Source organism: Heterodontus francisci, chromosome 14 (genome assembly GCF_036365525.1).
Source record: "Heterodontus francisci isolate sHetFra1 chromosome 14, sHetFra1.hap1, whole genome shotgun sequence".
Taxonomy (NCBI): Eukaryota; Metazoa; Chordata; class Chondrichthyes; order Heterodontiformes; family Heterodontidae; genus Heterodontus; species Heterodontus francisci.
The window spans coordinates 104,220,886-104,244,156 of record NC_090384.1 but is presented as its reverse complement, the minus strand read 5'-3'; the positions used below and the strand labels follow the sequence as shown (position 1 = coordinate 104,244,156).

General features: G+C 44.7%; 2 protein-coding genes across 9 annotated transcripts in view; one reads left to right on the top strand and one right to left on the bottom strand.

Moving 5' to 3' along the window:
* LOC137377194 (basic helix-loop-helix ARNT-like protein 1) overlaps window positions 1-20,280 on the top strand; it is a 73,090-nt gene extending 52,810 nt beyond the window's left edge. For all 6 annotated transcript variants that reach the window (XM_068046661.1, XM_068046662.1, XM_068046665.1 and 3 more), the window contains 3 exons: window positions 5,582-5,675; window positions 7,730-7,832; window positions 16,266-20,280. In XM_068046661.1, coding sequence (XP_067902762.1) covers window positions 5,582-5,675; window positions 7,730-7,832; window positions 16,266-16,423 — 355 coding nt within the window. In that variant the 3' untranslated portion in view covers window positions 16,424-20,280. The remainder of the gene's footprint in view (window positions 1-5,581; window positions 5,676-7,729; window positions 7,833-16,265) is intronic.
* btbd10b (BTB (POZ) domain containing 10b) overlaps window positions 19,165-23,271 on the bottom strand; it is a 120,790-nt gene continuing 116,683 nt past the window's right edge. For all 3 annotated transcript variants that reach the window (XM_068046668.1, XM_068046666.1, XM_068046669.1), the window contains one exon: window positions 19,165-20,164. In XM_068046668.1, coding sequence (XP_067902769.1) covers window positions 19,854-20,164 — 311 coding nt within the window. In that variant the 3' untranslated portion in view covers window positions 19,165-19,853. The remainder of the gene's footprint in view (window positions 20,165-23,271) is intronic.

Genomic DNA, 23,271 nt, shown 5'->3' with positions numbered 1-23,271 from the left:
GATTCTGAGTACTGCCTGTGTGGAGTTTGCAAGTTCTCCCTGTGACCGTGTGGGTTTTCGCCGGGTGCTCCGGTTTCCTCCCACAGCCAAAGACCTGCAGGTTGATAGGTAAATTGGCCATTGTAAATTGCCCCTAGCGTAGGTAGATGGTAGGGAATTATGGGATTACTGTAGGGTTAGTATAAATGGGTGGTTGTTGGTCGGCACAGACTCGGTGGGCCGAAGGGCCTGTTTCAGTGCTGTATCTCTAAATAAAAATAAATAAATAAAGAAGGTTGTATTGGAGAAATGAATGGGGCTGAAGGTTGATACGTCCCCAGGACCTGATATTCTACATCCCAGAGTGTTGAAGGAGGTAGCTATGGAGATAGTGGATGCATTGGTGATTAGCTTCCAAAATTCTATAGATTCTGGAAAGGTTCCTGCAGATTGGAAGATCACAAATGTCACCCCGCTATTTAAGAAGGGAGGAAAAGAGAAAACACGGAATTACAGACCTGTTAGCCTTACGTCAGTTGTTGGGAAAATGCTAGACTCTATTCTAAAGGATGTGTTAAATGGACACTTGGATAATAATGATCTGATTGGGCATAGTCAACATGGATTTATGAATGGGAAATCATGTTTGACGAACCTGTTGGAGTTTTTTGAGGATGTTACTAATAGAATTGATGAAGGGAAGTCGGTGGACGTGGTATACTTGGATTTTCAGAAGGCTTTTGATAAAATCCCCCACAGGAGATTGGTTAGCAAAATTAAAGCACATGGGATAGGAGGTAATAAACTGGCATGGATTAAGGTTTGGTTAACAGGCAGAAAGCCGAGAGTAGGAATAAACTGGTCACTCTCGTGTTGGCAGGCTGTGACTAGTGGCGTACCACAGGGATCAGTGCTTGGGCCCCAGCTGTTCACAATATATATTTGGATGTGGGGACCAAATGTAGTATTTCCAAGTTTGCAGATGACAAAACTAGATTGGAATGTGTTTTGTGAGGAAGATGCAAAGCAGCTTCAAGGGGATTTGGACAGACTTAGTGAGTGGGCAAGAATGTGGCAGATGGAATATAATGTGGAAAAATGTGAGGTTATCCACTTTGGTAGGAGGAATAGATGTGCAGAATATTTCTTAAATGGTAAGAGATTAGAAAGTGTAGATGTACAAAGGGACTTGGGTGTCCTTGTCAATAAGTCACTGAAAGCTAACATGCAGATGCAGCAAGCAATTAGGAAGACTAATGGTATGTTAACCTTTATCGCAAGTGGATTTGAGTACAGGAGTAGTGAAGTCTTTCTTCAATTGTACAGAACCTTGGTTAGACTGCACCTGGAGTACTGTGTGCAGTTTTGGTACCCTTACCTTAGGAAGGATATTATTGCCATAGAGGGAGTGCAACGAAGGTTCACCAGAAATAAAAACAAGAAATGCCGGAACCACTCAGCAGGTCTGGCAGCATCTGTGAAAAGAGAAGCAGAGTTAACGTTTCGGGTCAGTGACCCTTCTTCGGAACTGACAAATATTAGAAAAGTCACAGGTTATAAGCAAGTGAGGTGGGGGTGGGGTAAGAGATAACAAGGTTCACCAGACTTGTTCCCGGGATGGCAGGACTGCCCTGTGAAGGGAGATTAGGGAAACTGGGCCTGTATTCTCTAGAGTTTCGAAGAATGAGAGGTGATCTCATTGAAACCTACAAAATACGTAAGGGATAGACAGGGTAGATGCAGTTAAGATGTTTCCCCTGGTTGGGGAGTATAGAACCCAGGGACACAATTTCAAAATAAGGGGGAAGCCACTTAGGACAGAGATGAGGAGAAATTTCTTTACTCAGAGGGTTGTGAATCTTTGGAATTCTCTACCCCAGAGGGCTGTGGAAGCTCAGTCATTGAGTATGTTTAAAGTAGAGATTGACAGATTTCTGAATACCAATGACATAAAGGGATATGGGGATAATGTGGGAAAAAGGCATTGAAGTGGATGATCAGCCATGATCATATTGAATGACAGGGCAGGCTCGATGGGCTGAATGGCCTACTCCTGCGCCCATGTTCCTATGAATATATTCAGCTCCCATTGCTGTCTGGGGTAGAGTATTCCATTGATTCATGACCCTCTGAGAGAAGAAATTCTTTTTCTCTGTCTTAAATGCGAGACCCCTTAGTCTGAAACTGTGCCCCCAATTCTAGATTTCCCCCATGACGGAAAACATCTTCTCAGCATCTATCCTGTCAAGCCCCCTCAGAATCAATAAGATCACCTCTCATTCTTCTAAACACTGATGGGTATAGGCTCAACCTTTCCTCATAAGACAACCCCTTCATCCCAGTTATCAGCCTAGTGAACCTTCTCTGAACTGCTTCCAATGCAAGTATATCCCTCCTTAAATAAGGAGACTAAAACTGTACACAGTACTCTAGGTGTGGTCTCACCAATGCCCTGTACAGTTGTAGCAAGACTGCCCTTTTTCTATTCCATCCGCCTTGCAATAAATGCCAACATTCCACTTGCCTTCTTAATTACTTGCTATACCTGCATGTTAACTTTGTATTTCATGTAACAAGGCAGCCAGGTGCCTCTGTACCGTAGCATTTTGTAGTCTCCCTCCATTTAAATAATATTTTGCTTTTATATTCTTCCTACCCAAGTTATTAACCTCACATTTTCCCACATTATACTCTATCTGCAAATTTTGGCCCACTCACCTAACCTACCTATATTACTGTGTCGTCCTCACAACTCGAGTTCCCACCTATCTTGGTATCATCAGCAAATTTGGCTACAATAGACTCGGTCCCTTCATCAAAGTCATTAATCTAATTTGTAAACAGTTGATGCCTCAGCACTGATCCCTGTTGCATTCCATTAGTTACAGTTTGCCAGAAGGTTGTGTTCAAGACCCATTCCAGACACCTGAGCACAAAAACCAGGCTGACAGTCCCAGTGCAGTACTGAGGGAGTGTTGCACTGTCGGAGGTCCCGTCTTTGATATCAGATGTTAAACGAGGCCCCATCTGCCCCTTCAGGTGGATGTGAAAGGTCACATGACACTTTTTCGAAAAAGAGCAGGGGAGTCCTCCCCGATATCCTGGGCCAATATTTATTCCTCAACCAACATCCCTAAAACAGATAATCTTGTCATTATCACATTGTTTGTGGGATCTTGCTTGTGAAAACGGGCTACCACATTTCCTATATTACAACAGTGACCAGACTTTTAAAAAAAAAAAGTACTGCGTTGGCTGTAAAGTACTTTGGGACATCTGAGGTTGTGACAGGTGCTATAAGAATGCATGTCATTTCTTTCTTTTATATCAGAGATGGCTAAGTGTAGATTGAATTGAGATGCACTGCAGCAACTCACCAAGCCTCCTTCGACAACACATTCCAAACCCGCAATCTCTGCCACCTAGGAGGACAAGGGTAGCAGATGTATAGGAACACCACCACCTGCAAATTTCCCTCCAAGTCACACACCATCCTGACTTGGAACTATATCGCCGTTCCTTCACTGTCACTGGGTCAAAATCCTGGAACTCCCTTCCTAACAGCACTGTGGGTGTACCTACCCCACATGGACTGCAGCGGTTCAAGAAGGCAGCTCACCCCACCTTCTCCAGGGCAATTAGGGATGGGCAATAAATGCTGGCCTGGCCAGTGATGCCCACATCCCCATGAATAAATTAAAAAAAAATAGAGGTGTTCAAAATGTTGGGTTTTTTATAGAGTAAAAAAAGGAGAAACTGTTTCCACTGGTGGGAGGGTCTATAACCAGAGGACACAGATTTAAGATATTTCGCAAACAAACGGAGAGGGAGATGAGATGAGATTTTTTTAACGTACATACGACCATACAAATTAGGATCAGGAATAGACCATTCGGCCCCTCAAGCCTGCTCCACCATTTGACAAGGTCATGGCTGATCTGATTCTGGGCTCAACTATAATTTCCTGCGCGCCCCCCCCCCCCCCACCCCCAACCCCCACAACACTTGACTCCCTTGTCGAATAAAAATCTAAGTCAGTGTTAAAAATATTCAGTAACCCAGCCTCCACTGCTCTCTGGGGAAGAGAATTTCACAGACTAACAACTGAGAACAAATTTCTCCTCATCTCCTTCTTAAATGGGGGACCCATTATTTTTAAACTGTTTTCCCTAGTTTAGTCTCTCCCACAAGGGGAAACATCCTTTCAGCATCCACTCTGTCAAGTCCCCTCAGAATCTTTTATGTTTCAATAAGATCACCTCTCATTTTTCTAAACTCCAATGGGTATCGGCCCACCCTGTCCAGCCTTCCCTCATAAGAGAAATCCCTTCATCCCAGGTATCCATGAACCTTTGCTGAACTGCTAATGCAGTTACATACTTTCTTAAGTAAGGAGACCAAAACTGTACACAGTATTCCAGATGTGGTCTCACCAACGCCCTGTACAACTGTAGCAAAACTTCCCTACTTTTATATTCTATTCCCCTTGCAATAGATGACAACATTCCATTTGCCTTCCTAATCACTTGCTGAACCTGCATGCTAACATTTTGTTAATCATGTACTAGGGCACCCAGATCCCTCTGTACCGCAGAGCTCTGCAATCTCTCGCCATTTAAATAATATACTGCTTTTCTATTCTTCCAGCCAAAGTGGACAAGTTCACGTTTTCCCACGTTATACTCCATTGGCCAAATTTGTCCCACTCAGTTAACCTATCCATATCCCTTTGCAGACTCCTTATGGTCTCGTCACAACTTATTCTCCTACCTATCTTTGTGTCATCAGCTAATTTAGCGACCATACATTCGGTCCCTTCATCTAAGTCATTGATCTAGATTGCAAATAGCTGAGGCCCAGCACTGATCCCTGTGGTACACCACTCGTTATATCTTGCCAACCAGAAAATAACCCATTTATCCCTACTCTCTGCTTCCTGTTAGCTAACCTAACCGATCCTTTATCCATGCTAATATATAACCCCTACACCATGAGCTCGCTCTTTGTGTAGTAACGTTTGATGTGGCACTTTATCAAATGCCTTTTGGAAATCCAAGTACACTACATCTACAGGTTCCCCTTTTATCCACCTTGCTTGTTACTTCCTCAAAGAACTCTAATAAATTAGTCAAACGCAAGTTCCCCTTCACAAAACCATATTGACTCTGCATGATTGCAATAAGATTTCCAAAGTGCCCTGCTATAACCTCAAAAGATTCTAGGGTTTTTCCTGTGACAGATGTTAGGCTAACTGGCCTGTAGTTTCCTGCTTTCTGTCTCCCTCCCTTTTTGAATAGATGAGTTGCATTTGTTATTTTCCAATCTGATGGGACGCGGTGAGTTGTTGTGATCTGCAACGCGCTGCCTGAAAGGGCAGTGGGAGCAGGTTCAACAGTAACTTTTGAAAGGGAATTGGATAAATACTGGAAAGATTTGCAGGGTTATGGTGAGTGTGATGAATTGGACAGCTGATTCAGTGGGCTGGCATAGGCACTATGGCCCAAATGGCCTCTTGCTGTGCTGCGTGGTTCTATAATTCCATTCTATGATTATTTTATCTTTTTACGTATTCCTATTAATTATGTGATTTTGTATTTGACAGGATTCGCGGATCCTCCCCTTCAAGCTGCAGTTCTAGTCCGCTTAACATGACCAGTACACCACCTCCTGACATTTCACCTCCAGGGGGAAAGAAGGTAGGAAATTCTCTGGGTCTCTGCAATCCTTGTGTTGGTTCCATCAATGCCCCCAATCCATTGAGATCGCGAACGGGGAAACAAGTGATGGTCACTGCTGTACTCACTCTCTCCACAGGATGGTAGTGTTACCTCTATAAAAACAATGGTAAGAATTGCCTGTTGATGCTCCAGAGATGGCGCTGTAACCAGACTCAGCCAGTTACCATGTGCACATCCCATAACCTCCAGCTACCAGTGAGCAATTTCACAGGAGATTCAAGAATAATAGATTAGAACTCTTGCCTAAGCCACTTGGGCTGATAAGTGTCAAGTAATATTCACCCCACACAATTACCACGCAATAACCATCTCCAACAAGAGGAAATCTAACCATCTCCCCTTGAAATTCAATAGCATCACCATCTTTGCATCCACCACCATCAATACCCTGGGGATTACCATTGACCAGAAACTGAACTGGAGTAGTCATATAAATACTGTAGCTACAAGAGCAAGTCAGAGGCTAGGAATCCTGAGGCGATTAACTCACCTCCTGACTCCCCAAAGCCTGTCCACCATCTACAAGGCACAAATTAGGAGTGTGATGGAATACTCTCCACTTGCCTGGATGGGTGTAGCTCCAAAAACACTCAAGAAGCTCAACACCATCCAGGACAAAGCAGCCCACTTGATCGGCACCCCATCTGCCACCTTAAACATTCACTCCCTCTCCTACTGACGCACAGTGGCAGCAGTGTGTACCATCTTCAAGATGCACTGCAGTAACTCACCAAGGTTTCTTCAACAGCACCTTCCATCCCATGAACTCTACCAGCTAGAAAGACAAGGACAGCAGACGCATGGGAACACCACCACCTGCAAGTTCCCCTCCAAGTCACACACCATCCTGACTTGGAACTATATCGCCGTTCCTTCGCTGTCGCTGGGTCAAAATCGTAGAACTAGCGCTCCCCGCCCCACCAACTGCACTGTGGGTCTACCCGCACCAGACAGACTGCAGCGGTTCAAGAAGGCAGCTCACCACCACCTTCTCAAGGGTAATTAAGGATGGGCAATAAATGCTGGCCTGGCCAGCTACGGCCACATCCCATGAATGAATAAAAAAATAAAACGGCAGCCTATTCCAGCGAATCTCTATGCTCTGGGGAAAGAACCACCTTTGCATCTAACCTAGATCTGGCCTTACACAACCTACCACTGGGATCCTGGTCCTCCCTAATCTATTCAAATGAAACAATTGCTCCCCACAAATGCAATCTAGTCCCTTCATTATTTTATCAATCTCTTGTCAAATGGCCTTTAAATCTCTGCTTCTCTAAAGTGTAGAGTCTTTGTGCTTTGAGCCGATCTGGGTAACTAAGATCTTCAAAGGGGGAATTGATCATGTGCCTCTCCTCTGTAGCCTTTCCCCCAAGCCTCAACATCACTCAAAACTAGACAGTCTAACTGAGGTCAAACTCAATTGAATGATGGGTGATAGTTGGAGATCCTTGTATGAAAATGTTTGCATAAGCAGTTCATGCAGTCATAGAAGGAGGCCATTCAGCCCATTGTGCCTGTGCCAGCTCTTTGTAAGAGCTATCCAATTAGTCCCACTCCCTGCTCTTTCCCCACAGCCCTGCACATTTTTTCCCCTTCAAGTATTTATTCAATTCCCTTTTGAAAGTATTTATTGAATCTGCTTCCACTGCCCTTTCAGGCAGCGCATTCCAGATCTCAACAACTCATTGTTTTTTTTAAAAAATTCTTCTCCTCTCCCCCTCTGAATCTTTTGCCAATTATCTTAAATCTATGTCCTCTGGTTACTAATCCTCCTGCCAGTGGAAGCCATTTCTCCTTCCTTACTCTATCAAAATCCCTTCATGATTTGCATGATTTTGAACACCTCGATTTAAATCTTCTCTGCTCTAAAGAGAACAATTCCAGCTCCTCTAGTCTCTTTACACAGTATTGTTGGAGGGAGATTCAATGCCAGTAAGACTGTGTATGCACAGCTATATCTGCTTTATTCTTTGTAAGTTTGGTGGTGATGATGTTCTGTGTCTCTCTAGATTATGAACGGCGGCACATCAGACATGACCAATGCAGAAGTATTGCCCGGGCATGTAACAGACTGTACCGGTTATCCATACACTGACAACAGCTCTCTACTTAGTAAGTGCTGCTCTCTCTGGCATTGCTGGCAAATCATATGTTTCCCCAAATTTACAAGTTGTACGCTGCACTTGACGAGTCACGGTGTCAAATTTGATTTAATTGTACTTGCTCCTGTGCTGGTTCTAGCTGTTCAACACAAGCCGCCTAATCTAATTCCATTTCCCTATCCCCTTCCATTGCCTCCTGTTACATTCCTCCATACGCAGCATAATTGAAGTAAATAGCATAGATGCATTTAAGAGGAAATGAGATGAACATGAGGGAAAATGGGAAAGAGAGTGCGCTGAGGGGCTGAAACGAAGAGGGGACAGGACCTGTTGGTCCAAATAGCCTGTTTCTGTGCTGCATGTTTTGCGATTTTTCCCAGAATTTATTAAACTCCAGACAAGAAACTTACCAATATTAAAGAACAAAGAACAAAGATAATTACAGCACAGGAACAGGCCCTTCGGCCCTCCAAGCCTGCGCCGATCCAGATCCTCTCTCTAAACATGTCGCCTATTTTCTTAGGTTCTGTATCTCTTTTCTTCCTGCCCATTCATGTATCTGTCCAGATACATCTTAAAAGACTCCATCATGCCCGCGTCTACCACCTCCGCTGGCAACGCGTTCCAGGTGCCCACCACCCTCTGCCGAAAGAACTTTCCACGCATATCCCCCCTAAACATTTCCCCTTTCACTTTGAACTCGTGTCCTCTAGTAATTGAAACCCCTACTCTGGGGGAAAAAGCCTCTTGCTGTCCACCCTGTCTATACCTCTCATGATTTTGTACACCTCAATCAGGTCCCCCCTCAACCTCCGTCTTTCTAATGAAAATAATCCTAATCTACTCAACCTCTCTTCATAGCTAGTGCCCTCCATACCAGGCAACATCCAGGTGAACCTCCTCTGCACCCTCTCCAAAGCATCCACATCCTTTTGATAATGTGGCGACCAGAACTGTACGCAGTATTCCAAATGTGGCCGAACCAAAGTCCTATACAACTGTAACATGACCTGCCAACTCTTGTACTCAATGCCCCGTCCGATGAAGGAAAGCATGCCGTATGCCTTCTTGACCACTCTATTTACCTGCGTTGCCACCTTCAGGGAACAGTGGACCTGAACACCCAAATCTCTCTGGACATCAATTTTCCCCAGGACTTTTCCATTTACTGTATAGTTCACTCTTGAATTGGATCTTCCAAAATGCATCACCTCGCATTTGCCCTGATTGAACTCCATCTGCCATTTCTCTGCCCAACTCTCCAATCTATCTATATTCTGCTGTATTCTCTGACAGTCCCCTTCACTATCTGCTACTCCACCAATCTTAGTGTCGTCTGCAAACTTGCTAATCAGTCCACCTATACTTTCCTCCAAATCATTTATGTATATCACAAACAACAGTGGTCCCAGCACGGATCCCTGTGGAACACCACTGGTCACACGTCTCCATTTTGAGAAACTCCCCTCTACTGCTACTCTCTGTCTCCTGTTGCCCAGCCAGTTCTTTATCCATCTAGCTAGTACACCTTGGACCCCAAGCGCCTTCACTTTCTCCATCAGCCTGCCATGGGGAACCTTATCAAACGCCTTACTGAAGTCCATGTATATGACATCGACAGCCCTTCCCTCATCAATCAACTTTGTCACTTCCTCAAAGAATTCTATTAAGTTGGTAAGACATGACCTTCCCTGCACAAAACCATGTTGCCTATCACTGATGAGCCCATTTTCTTCCAAATGGGAATAGATCCTATCCCTCAGTATCTTCTCCAGCAGCTTCCCTACCACTGACGTCAGGCTCACCGGTCTATAATTACCTGGATTATCCCTGCTACCCTTCTTAAACAAGGGGACAACATTAGCAATTCTCCAGTCCTCCGGGACCTCACCCGTGTTTAAGGATGCTGCAAAGATATCTGTTAAGGCCCCAGCTATTTCCTCTCTCGCTTCCCTCAGTAACCTGGGATAGATCCCATCCGGACCTGGGGACTTGTCCACCTTAATGCCTTTTAGAATACCCAACACTTCCTCCCTCCTTATGCCGACTTGACCTAGAGTAATCAAACATCTGTTCCTAACCTCAACATCCGTCATGTCCCTCTCCTCGGTGAATACCGATGCAAAGTACTCGTTTAGAATCTCACCCGTTTTCTCTGAGTCCAAGCATAACATTCCTCCTTTGTCCTTTAGTGGGCCAATCCTTTCTCTAGTTACCCTCTTTCTCCTTATATATGAATAAAAGGCTTTGGGATTTTCCTTAACCCTGTTTGCTAAAGATATTTCATGACCCCTTTTAGCCCTCTTAATTCCTCGTTTCAGATTGGTCCTACATTCCCGATATTCTTTCAAAGCTTCGTCTTTCATCAGCCGCCTACACCTTATGTATGCTTCCTTTTTCCTCTTAGCTAGTCTCACAATTTCACCTGTCATCCATGGTTCCCTAATCTTGCCATTTCTATCCCTCATTTTCACAGGAACATGTCTCTCCTGAACGCTAATCAACCTCTCTTTAAAAGCCTCCCACATATCACATGTGGATTTACCTTCAAACAGCTGCTCCCAATCTACATTTCCCAGCTCCTGCCGAATTTTGGTATAGTTGGCCTTTCCCCAATTTAGCACTCTTCCTTTCGGACCACTCTCGTCTTTGTCCATGAGTATTTTAAAGCTTACGGAATTGTGATCACTATTCCCAAAGTAGTCCCCTACTGAAACTTCAACAACCTGGCCGGGCTCATTCCCCAACACCAGGTCCAGTATGGCCCCTTCCCGAGTTGGACTATTTACATACTGCTCTAGAAAACCTTCCTGGATGCTCCTTACAAATTCTGCTCCATCTGGACCTCTAACACTAAGCGAATCCCAGTCAATGTTGGGAAAATTAAAATCTCCTATCACCACCACCCTGTTGCTCCTACATCTTTCCATAATCTGTTTACATATTTGTACCTCTATCTCACGCTCGCTGTTGGGAGGCCTGTAGTACAGCCCCAACATTGTTACCGCAGCCTTCCTATTTCTGAGTTCTGTCCATATTGCCTCACTGCTCGAGTCCTCCATAGTGCCCTCCTTCAGCACAGCTGTGATATCCTCTTTGACCAGTAATGCAACTCCTCCACCCCTTTTACCTCCCTCTCTATCCCGCCTGAAGCATCGATATCCTGGGATATTTAGTTGCCAATCATGCCCTTCCCTCAACCAAGTCTCAGTAATAGCAATAACATCATACTCCCAGGTACTAATCCAAGCCCTAAGTTCATCTGCCTTACCTACTACACTTCTTGCATTAAAACAAATGCACCTCAGACCACCAGTCCCTTTATATTCATCATCTGCTCCCTGCCTGCTCTTCCCCTTAGTCACACTGACTTCATTATCTAGTTCCTTACAGGCTTTTGTTACTACCTCCTTACTGTCAACTGACCTCAATTGGTTCCCATCCCCCTGCCACATTAGTTTAAACCCTCCCCAACAGCGTTAGCAAAAGCACCTCCAAGGACATTGGTTCCAGTCCGGCCCAGGTGTAGACCGTCTGAAAAGTTAGAGGTTTAAATTATAATGACAGGTTGGATAAAGTTGTCTTGTATTCCCGAGGGTGTAGAAGATTGAGGGGTAATCTGATTGAGAGGTTTCAAATATTTTTCCATTTTATAGGGTTGATGCAGAGAAACTAATTCCTCTGGTGGGAGAGTCGAGGACAAGGGGGCATCATTTTAAATTTCGAACAAAGAGTGTTCAGGAGTGAAATTTGGAATCATTTTTCTCTCAAAAAACCTCCCTCCCCCAAAAAGGCTGTGGATCTGGGGACCAATTGAAAATTTCAAGACTCAGAACAGTAGATTTTAGTTGGATAAGGAATATGGAGCAAAGTCAGGAAATTGGGAAACAAAAACAAAATACTGCAGATTCTGGAAATCTGAAATAAAACCAGAAAATGCTGGAATTGCTCAGCAGGTCGTGGAGAGAGAAACAGAGTTAATGGGCTGGATTTTACGTTGGGCAGACGGGAGCTGGCCACTGACGTAAAAGCTTCTACCTCGCCTGGGGATCCGTCCCGCATTTTACGGGTCCCCAGGCTTTAATTGTTCTGAGGCGGGACTTGCACCCGCTTGAGGGAGCGGTGGCCATTGCTGGTACTGCAGCCCAGCCGACCACAAAGGAAGACATGGAGCCAGGTTTTAAGGTGAGTTTTGGTTGCCTCGCCTTGCCGGGGGTCATCGGTCGGGCCCCAGCAAGACGAGGGTGGTCGTTTGTGGGGGAAGGGGAGCGTGTTGGGTCCTGGGCGTGGTTGGGGAAGGCGGGGACAGCCCTCCATCGGGCACCCTGTGCCCAGTTATCAGGGCCCACCCCCCGGGGTGCTGAGAAGCCGCCTGCCTTTCCCAGGCAGCTCTTCCCGGCTCCAGGATGCCCGCTTGTCACACGTAAAATCCGCGTGGAGGCGGGCAAAGGCCCTTAAGTGGGCACCCACCCCTCCCACCCCCCCCCCCCCCCCCCCCCCCCCACCATCTGGCTCGCTGGGGTGGCATAAAATTCTGGCCAAAGTTTCGGGTAGATGACCGTATGTCAGAACTGGAAAAAGTTAGAGATGTAAGCAAGTACAGAGGCAGGGAAAGGGGTGGAAAAAACAAAAGGGAAGGTCAGTGATGGGGTGGAAGGTAGGAGAGATTCAATAACAAAACAGATGATGGTTCAAGGCAAAAGGACAAGGTAATGGGACAAGAAAAGAAACAAAAAAGTTGGGTCTAAGAGGAGCTGTAAATGACCAAGACAGAATTACAGGAAAATGGGGTTGAAGTGCAGTTCAGCTGAGATCTAACTGAATGGCAGAACAGATTTGAGGGACTGAATGTCCTCGTTCTGTTCTGAATGTTTCTAAGGAGTCAGCAAAGCTAATGTTAGTGAGATGTATGTTGATTACAGGATTGGATTCACTTGCTTGCCATTTCTGACTCTCTGCACTTAATTCTAGCCCCCAACTCCCCACAAGGAATACAAATACTGTCGGAGGGGCAGCACGGCGGGGGCGCTGCGCGGCCGGAGGGGCAGCACGGCGGGAGCGCTGCGCGGCCGGAGGGGCAGCACGGCGGGAGCGCTGCGCGGCCGGAGGGGCAGCACGGCGGGAGCGCTGCGCGGCCGGAGGGGCAGCACGGCGGGAGCGCTGCGCGGCCGGAGGGGCAGCACGGCGGGAGCGCTGCGCGGCCGGAGGGGCAGCACGGCGGGAGCGCTGCACTGTCGGAGGGGCCACGTTTCAGATGAAATGTTAAACCGAGGCCCTGACTGCCCCCTCAAGTGGATGTAAAAGATCACATGGTCACTATTTTGAGGAGAAGGAATGTTCTCCCTGGTGTCCTGGCCAATATTTATCCCTCAACCAACATCACAAAAACAGATTATGAGGTCATTATCACATTGCTGTTTGTGGGATCTTGCTGTGCACATATTAGCTGGAAAGCACTATATAAATCTAAGCCTTTTTTCTTCATGGCCTCCCACTGCCCCACCCCCACACTCTCGCCATTGGTCGCCGAACATGTCCATCCTCGCAACATTTGGCCTTCCTGGCCAATCAGAAAGCCATTGTTACCTAATAGGACAATTCTCAATTGTCAGTAACAGCTTTTTCCTCTGCGATATTTTTATGAACTAAAGAACAAGACTGTTTAAAGGACGAGAAATATATTGGTTTATTTTCTTAGGTTTCCATTTTAGAATAGACTCAAGGGGCTGAATGGCCTACTCCTGCTCCCATTAAAGAACGCTCTTATTTTCCAACTCCTAGTACCAGCAATGTGTCAGCATCCTAGATATTAATCTGTCTTTTTACATGTACTGACCAAACTGTTTTATATTTCCAGCCTTTCTTTTAATTAAATATAGGTTTACCTGCAAGTTAGATAATTGCGTGTGAAAGGTGCCTATTTTAACAATGGGACCTCAATGGTTTGCTTTATTACTGAAGCAGGAGCTCACAGTTATAAGGAATGCTTCATGCATTGTGGAAGTAACTGTGTATCCAGCCAAGCCCTGTGATTCAAGAGCTTAATGTGGTTAATACTGAATGGTCTATTTAATTTGAGGCACTCAACAGTAATCCAGCCAACTGCTTGTAATAATAAAGGCACTGCCTCAATATCCAGCTAATGGGAGCTGTCCTACAGAATCTGGTCAGGGGATACTCCTCAATCTTTTTACACTTAACTTAATTTGAAGTAATTACATCCGTTATGGCGTGGATTTTGCGGTGGTAATGACAGCGAAATTCAGTACTCGCCATCATTACTCTGCTGAAACTGATAGCAACTTCTGGAGTCTGCACATATGCAGAATAACACAGAAATCCAGAAGTTGCTGCCAATGATCTGCGCTGCTCCACAGGGTGCACCGTTGAGGTACCGCACCCCAACCACCCCCACGCTACAATCAATAGGAAATTTTATGAATTGATGCAATCTTCCACTCTAATGCTGATAGTCATACTGTAAAAACCCTTGATAACATTAACCTTGTTGAATGAGATGCAATTTTTTTTTTTAAACAGCGTACTAACTTCATAATTACTGCTAAACACCCTCACTAGCCCTGAAAAGCTAATTTTATATTTGTAGAATGTCAAATTTCTTCACAATAAAAAAATTTCATTCAAAATATTAAAGTTTATTTACCTTTATTTTTGATTCTATCTTAATCCAATCATAATTATATAAATAGTCATTTTGTAGTACAGAACTTGAGTATTGCTGAAAGAAGAGACGTGCTGTCAAAGCTTTTTGTCTTGCACTCATCAGGGCAGATGCAAGAATACCAAATTTCAAAGGCTGCAACAGTTTATACTGCAGGAGAAAAGGGTGTTGATTGGTTGGCAAGTCGACTCTGGTTGAGGCGTTATCATGGAGAATGCACGAGGGAACTGTTATCCCCCATGCTTTTTTTTAATTCAAAAAAGGCGCAAAGCCTAGACATGTTCCTTTTGCCTGCAGAGTACAAATCCCTGCGTATGAATATTTGTGGCTTCGAGTAAGCTTACATAAGTCACATTGCGAGCCCGACTGATAATCTTAAATTGGTGGTTAGTGTAATTCTTAGCACGCTCAGGATTGTTCAGTAAGTGCTGTCCAATCCCAGAATCACATTTAACATTGGACATTGTGTTCTGAGTTTTGCAAGTACAGGCTGGTTGAGTACGGTCAGTACTCTGCAAACAGCCAAAGGGACGTGCTGTTTGATACGATCCACCAGTCATTGGGACGTACAGCCTACGTACCTGGCATCGCACTGGCACTGAAATTCATATACCACATTACTCATTTGTGTGGTAAAGTCTTTTTGGCTTGACGGCTGCATCCTGTTAGTGGAAAATACCACTTGTGTTATTACTGCATAATCACAGTGTGAAACGGCTAGATTTAACCTGTTGCTCAAATTTTTGAGATACCTTACCCTTCCAAGGTAATTTGATGTCGACTGGGCATTTTTCGTGTCCGAAAGTGGCCTTGGGTCCATTTGTGAGTATACGCAATACACAGTGAGTAATAATCTGATTGAGGTAGCTGATCAGATATGAATTCCAGTGCCATGGCAACGCCAATCAATGTCGACTTGGCAACCACTCAGCACCCTTTTCTCATGCAGTATAAATTGTTGCTCCCTTTGAAATTTGGCATTCTTGCATCAGTTCTGATGAGTGCAAGATGCAAAGCTTCGACAACATGTCTCTTTCAGCAATACTGATAATTATATCTTTCGCTATCTGAAAATTTAAATTAAGACTGAAGGGTATTCAATGCTTTTAACTTCCTGGTTTGCTGTCTGAAAGAATACTTCAATGTGATTTGCTGCTTCACCCTGCTTGCTGACATCATTACTGCTACATGCCAGGAGTTCCCCTTAAGGCCAGATTTAAACTGGCATCGGAAAAAGGCAAGTCCAAGCCACAGAGATCGCTAGATCACTGTAGGCTGCTTTCTTTGAGGTCCGCCCTTGCTTTGCTACTGAAGACGAAATCCAAGTGAATAATAGGTATACATAGCGTATTAACTGTTGGCTGTCAGCTAGAGTATTGTGTCCAGTTCTGCGTTCTGTACTTCAGGAAAGATGTTAAGGCCTTGGAGAGGGTGCAGATGAGATTTATTAGAATGATGCCAGGGATGAGGGACTTCAGTTCTGTGGAGAGACTCATGAGGATTCAAATGCTTGAATTTTCTACATTGAGTGCAAGCTCAACACATTTCATAAATTCTTACGATCAAAGCTGCCACTGAACAATTCCAGCTTTTTCATTTTATTTCTGATTTCCCAGCATCTGTGGCATTTTGCTTTCGTAAAATCTTTGACCAGCCATGGCTGCGTTCTGTGTAATGGTCGCTGTACTGCCGTAACTTGCTTCTGCCTTCACCCAAGTTCACTTTCGCTGCTCCCATCCCCCAATCCTCCCCTTCTTTCAGGTGGCAGCTCTCACCTTGGCATCGACATGATTGAGGATCGTTCATCGAGCAGTCCCAGCAATGACGAAGCAGCAATGGCGGTGATCATGAGCCTTCTAGAAGCAGATGCAGGCCTTGGCGGTCCAGTCGATTTTAGTGACTTGCCATGGCCTCTCTGAACAGTCTGTGTTGGCAGCCCCCAAGAAGTTTACATAAACAGGACTGCATTAAGTTGAACACTGATGGAGCCACTCATTGGACCTTTGCCAAGTGTATGTGTGTGCGTATGTCTGCGTGTTGCTTATCGACTTGCACGTAGCTAAGTGCTCGTGTTTGGATCCCACAAAAGACCGGTCAGCCCCGCTCCTACCCAATCCGTTTGCAAAGTAAGTTGCTACATTAACTGAGTTACTGATGAGGTTCCTCTGAGGATATTTTACGCCCGTTTTATTTTCTTGTTCAAAAGTTTGAACAGAAGCATTTTCCAGAGCCTAACTTGCCATGGTTTTATTTAAATGCGTAATCTGTTCCACAAAACTAATTGTTAAAGTTTAATTTTTATCTTTTATTCTGTCCCAGATATACATACATATATATATTTATTGTATTAGCTGTAAAATGCTGTTTTAAAAATGCAGAGTTGATCTTGTTTGTCATTTGTACAGTTTATTTTTTACAGAAATCACCTTGTACAGAGAGAAATTGTCTTAAAACTTTAACCTTAGTTAATATATTTGTATATACTGTGTAAACTGGATTTATACTGATGCTTTCCCCTCTTATCCCCTCCCAACAAAGACAAGATCCCATACAATTAAAACAAATTCATTTTAATTTATTCCTTAAATCCAGATTTACCCTGCTTGGACAGTGACTGCTATTGCCTAACTTATGCTTCTTCATCCCGTGGGTTGGGTGATATTCCACAGGGTTGTATGTCTGCATGCAAGTGTGTACCTCTGCTGTGCAACTTTACACTTTTTTTTTGCCTCATTTTTTAAAAATAAGCTAAATAGATAATAAAGTTAACAGACCCTGTTTTCAAAGATTGTAAATTAAGGTCTTTGTACAAAAGAGTTGAGGCCAAGACTCCCTGCTTCCACAAGTACAGGCCTGGTCTAAGCTGCATCAATATGTTTTACGGCATGAAAGTCTATCTTCCTGCAAAACAGCAACGTAAGATTTGCTAGACAGAAAAAGACCAAGGTTTAAATTGCTGCACGATACAATATTGATTTAAAGTTTTAAAATTCTCATCCAGGTTTTCAATCCATTGCTTAATCCCTCCCTCTCTTCCAATTTCCTATGACCCTACACCCCTCAGATCTCTATACTCCAATTCAGCATCCCTGATTTTCATCACTGCACCATTGGCAGACGTTCCTTCAGCTGCCTGGGACTTAAGTTTGGAATTCTTTGAGCCTCTCCGCCTCTCTCTCTGTCTAAGCTTTTGGGCACCTCTCCTAATGTCTTTGTGTGGCTCGGTGTCAAATTTTATTTAACAACACTCCTGTGAAGCAGCTTGGGACATATTACTATGTTGAACGTGCTATATAAATGCAAGTTGATGGTGACTAATCACTGCAATCAATCTCTATCAATTAGTCTGCAAAAGAGCCAGACATGAAGTGAGGAAACCCCCCTGTGCTGGATAGCGCTGGGAATTATAGGTCCAAAGTCAACTGTTCCTCCTGAGATTGCAACAGTGGCTACCCTTAAAGTACCTCATTAGCTAGAAAGTGCTTTGGGACGTCCTGAAGTTGTGAAAGATGCTCTATAATTGCAAATTATTTTTTCTTTATGTATACTTCATCTAGTCTCCCTCACAGTATATGGAGTGTCAAAGTTGATGGATGAGTTCCAAAGGAATATCTTAGAACCCCTGTGCTTACTATGATTACAGCATGGTATATATGGACTTGTAGAATTAGGCAAAGTGAAGATTGTTGATTTTCAAAACTGATAATTTATGGAAACTTGCCAATTTAGTTCCATTACATATTATACTTCAATGAAGTAGGGAACTTTCTTCCAAAGGCTTGCTGAGAAAGATTAAAAGTAAGAGGATTAAGGACTTTTTAATTAGCTAATTGGATTTTCCAACAGTGGATAATTTGTGGTTAATAGGATTTTCCTAAATCATAGCAGTGACTACACTTCAAAATGTAAAGCACTTTAGACATCCCGAGGTGCTGCAAAAATGCAAGTCTTTCTTTAAGAGATGCAGTGGGAATAAGGGCACGGAGCTGAGAAATTAATGCTAGGGTTTGTAAAACTTTATAAATTAGCAGTCATATATCTCAATGCCAGGAAATCTAAATGCAGGTTTTTGGACAAAGATTATTTGAAGCAGAGACCTGACAGCCACCAAACTCACCAGTGTAGTGACCTGTGTAGCCCCTGATTGAGCTGGCTGCTATTTCTATGAATCACCCATTTCTGACCTGTATCGTCTTCAATGTTTGCGCCTTCTGGATTCTTTGAGAAGTTAAACATTTTTATTAACGTGCCCTCAACCATGGTTCACATGCTCGCCTGAGTCAGAAGGTGGTGGATTCAAGTCCCACTCTAGAGACGTGAGCAAGTAAGCCAGGCTGACACTCCCAGTGCAGTAATGAGGGAGTGCTGCACTGGCGGAGGTGCTGCCTTTTGGCTGAGACATTATACTGAGGCCCTGTCTGCCCTAAGTGGATGCAGAAATGCTAATGGCATTTTCGTGAGGAAGAGCAGCAGAGTTCTCCCTGGCACTATTTATTCCTCAACCGACATCACTAAAACAGATTATCATGCTGTGATCACATTGTGCTTGTGTGGGATCTTGCCATTCAACCAGAGGAAAGACAAACTGGTGAGCTGGAATTTTCTGTAAAGTCCCATGAAAACTGAGTCGTTTACGAAAAAATTTCACACAAAGAAGGAGAAATGCTTGTGATGTTTATTTATATAATTCTTCATCAGCTGTTAGAAATACAAGGAATACTCCTGCAACATGTACATATACTTCAGGAAATTAAAACAGACTTCAAAATGGCTTCACAGGACAGCAATAACCTCTGGCATACAGCGATACCTAGAATATATACTTCATATCCCCCACCAAAAAATAACTCTACCTGAAGAGTGAGTACTTTGAACCACCAGGGCTAATACGGTGTGCAAAATCTGAACACTCTTTTTCACTAAAGTGTCACCAGGCATTGTATCAAACGTGCTGTGCCAGCAGAAATTTAATTGCATTTCACGGAACACTTGGCTAAAAGAAAGTAAAGACCAAAGCCATTCCCCGATACATAGCACCTAGACTGCAACAGCCTTTTTTAAGTAACGGTGTGCATTTAAAAATAATGTAGAGGAAGAAGAAACAACAGTAAAGGCTTTCTCCCTTCCTCCCAACACCAAAAGCCATTTGGTTTTGGCCATGTATATGATAAAAAGTTGTAACTTAAGACGTGTAGCAGGTTGCTTGGTTATGATCATACTTTGTTCATATTGGTGTACGATGCTGACATACTTTGTCTTGCACAGAAACACATCAGGATGATGTCAATCACCAGCAGCATGCTTAAGGGTTTCCGACAGCCTCTGCTACCCCACCCACCACACGCACAGTCAGACAGCTGGGGGTTGGGGGTCCAGCTCCGGGTCATTATAGTTGTTGGCCGGGTGGTTAGGCAGAACGTCCAGCTCGTCTACCTGTGGAGTTGGATGCAAGACCACCAGCTGGTCCTGCGGGATGTCTGCTGCTGCCGCTGCCAGATTGGTGATGGACTTGCTCTTCACACACTGGAAGTCGACATGACGGCTCTTGCCCTCCTCCTTCTCCCAGGACATCCTGATGAAAGGTCGCTGGACGTAGTTGTAGATGACCTCAGGTCGGCCACCCGGCCTTTTCTTCACCTTCTCCTTGTACGTGGGGTAACCTAAATACAAAGGGAGACCCATCAGAGCTACTGCGACTGAGAATGAAACAAGAGGCACAATAAAACTTTCCGAGGTCAATCTAGGTCTGTTGTATTTAGATATTGGAAAAGGGAGAGCGGGGGGGGGGGGCAAGAATCTCCCATCCTTGGGAGTGTTGCCATTGACCAGAAACTTAACTACACCAGCCACATAAATACTGTGGTTTCAAGAGCAGGTCAAAGGCTGAGAATCTGCAGCAAGTAACCAACCTCTTGACTCCTCAATGCCTATCTACAAGATGCAAGAAGTATGATGGAAGACTCTGCACTTGCCTGGATGAGTGCAGCTCTAAGAACACTCAAGAGACCCAACACCATCCAGGACAAAGAACCCCATCCATCACCAATGCAGAGTGGCAGCAGTGTGTACCATACACAAGGTGCACTGCAGCAACTCACCAAGCCTCCTTCGACAGCACTTTCCAAACCCTCGACCTCTACCACCAGGAAGATCAAGGGCAGCAGATACATGGGATCACCACCTGCAAGTTCCCCTCCAAGTCTCACACCACCCTGAATTGGAACTATATCGCCGTTCCTTCACTGTCGCTGGGTCAAAATACTGGAACTCCCTTCCCAACAGCACTGTAGGTATACCTACACTGCATGGACTGCAGCAGTTCAAGAAGGCAGCTCACCACCAACCTCTCAAGGACAATTAGAGATCTGCAATAAATGCAACGCTCACATCTCATGGACAAATTTTTAAAAACACATGAGCGCTACACTCTGTCAGTACTGCACCTGGAGTGTCACCCTGGCTTAGGGACTCAAGCCTCTGGTGTGGAGCTTGAACCCACAAGCTTTGAACCTGGGAGGGGAAGTATGTTGGGGGGGCGGGGGGGTGCGGAATGGCAGGGGAGAGAAAAAAAAGTTAGTCAGTTGATGTTACAAAACTGGAAAGAAATTATATTCCAAGCAGGTTGACTGTTAGTTCTTCCGACACTGGAGACATCAAACTGGACTTATCAGCAAAATCAAAGAACACCACAAATCCATGCCTGCAGTTCCTCCGACAGGGAGTTCCAAATGTTGGTTCTGTTGTCAGAAATGGTCCTCAATTAGCCTTGTGCTACCTCGAGATACAGCTGCCCAGCTTCCTCTGCCTGTTGCCAAGTGGTGTCAGCATGAGAGTGTGCATGCACCACAAAGACCAACTGAAACTGGATCAGCAATGGCCTTTTTCATTCATCTTGTAATTCTTCTTCTGGTGCATTGACAAATTGTGAGCAGGGCTGTCAAAGCAGTTGTTACTGGTTAAAGTAACTGGATATTACCCACCAACTGTTTCCTCCAGTCTTTTTTTTTTGTTTGTGTGATGTGGGCGTCACTGTCTAGGCTTGCCAATCCCTAATTGCCCTTGGTCTGAGTGGCTTGCTAGGCCATTTCAGAGAGCATTTCAGAGTCAACCACATTGCTGTGGGTCTGGAGTCACATAAAGGCCAGACCAGGTAAGGACAGCAGATTTCCTTCCCTGAAGGACATGAGATACAGGGACAGACGAGACACATCAGCCAGCTTCCTCCCCACCTGGTACAATGCACTGGTGCACTGTGCTTTTCATTTTGTTCTTGGGATGTGGACAATGTTGGGAAACCCATTCCCAGCTGCCCTGAGATGATGGTGGTGGTGAGCCTTCTCAACCCACTGCAGTGCTTGGAGTGATGGTGCTCGCATGATGGTGTTGGGTAATGTTATTCACACCAACTAAAAGCTCATTTTACCAGGTATTGTAGAACCCAGACCTGCGCTAAAAAGAATAAATTGAGGACAGACAGAATGGCAGAACAGGCTTGAGGGGCTAAATGGCCTACTCGTGTTCCTTTGACAAGTTGCATAGTGTAGATTTGTATTCCCTCGAGTTTAGAAGATTAAGGGGTGATGTAATTGAGATGCTAAGATGTTAATGGAGTTATTAGAGTAGAGAGAGATGGAGACAGAAACTATTTCCTCTGGTCAGGGAGTCCACCATAAAGTTGGAGCTAGGCCGTCTGGGGGTGATGTCAGGAAGCACTTCTTCATATAAAGGGTACTGGAAATCTGGAACACTCTCTCTGCTTCCCCCACCCCCGACCAAAAGCTGTTGAGGTTCAGGGTAAAATTTTCTTAGGCAATTATTAGGGTTTATGAAAAGAGGAGGGTAAATGGAGTGAAGATACAGATCAACCATCATCTAATTGTATAGCGGAACAGGCTCCACCGGCAGAATGGCTTCCTCCACCTGTTCCTATGCTCCTTGCACAGGGTCCATTTTTAAACGTCTGTCACAAGACTGATGCTTTGAGCAGAGGGTTCACTTGCTGCATTTAGAGAGACAGCAGTGGAAGTAGAGCCAAACAATACCAGGATAGGCCATTGAGTAGATGCTGGCCTTTGGGAACCGGGTTCAAATCCAGCCTCAACTGATGGGATGAAAACCCTGTTGTGTACGTGGCTGCAAGGGGCTGATGTGGAATGAGTTGGAGGCAGATCGTCACGCACGTGAGCCTGCAAGCTACAGGTATCTCTGATGGGCAATTTCTCTTCAAGGTCATAGCATGGCGGGTGCAAGAAAAAATAGTTAAGTGTCACACCAACAACACTGAGTTGGAGCTGTATGGCCATGTTATTGGGGAAGAGTAGAGACAGCTTTGCTCTATGTTTGGCGCAGCTTGAGAACTGACCTGGGAATGTTTGATGCTGACACTGGGCACCTGAAATATGGAGGAGTTCCATTACTGAGCATTAACATCTCACCTTGAGACACAAGTACAAAATGGTTCAGATTGGGTGAACTCCACCCCAGATAGGAACCTCTCCAATTCTCTGAAGACATATACAGAGCACTGATTCACCTAGCACCTTCAAGATTGAGCACGCTGGCCTGGCTCTTGGCTAGGATGGGAGATAGGATCATACAAGAGGTAGGTGCCAATAATAGGTCATGGTCAGCATGGTCTCCTGGGCTACATTCGATTGTGAAGGGGATCAGAAAGGAATTTTCCATTTTTTCCCACCTCTCCCTAATTGGCCTTGTGTTTTTTGATCTGGCTTTATTTCCTCTCACGGCACCTGCAAGGGCGGGTGGG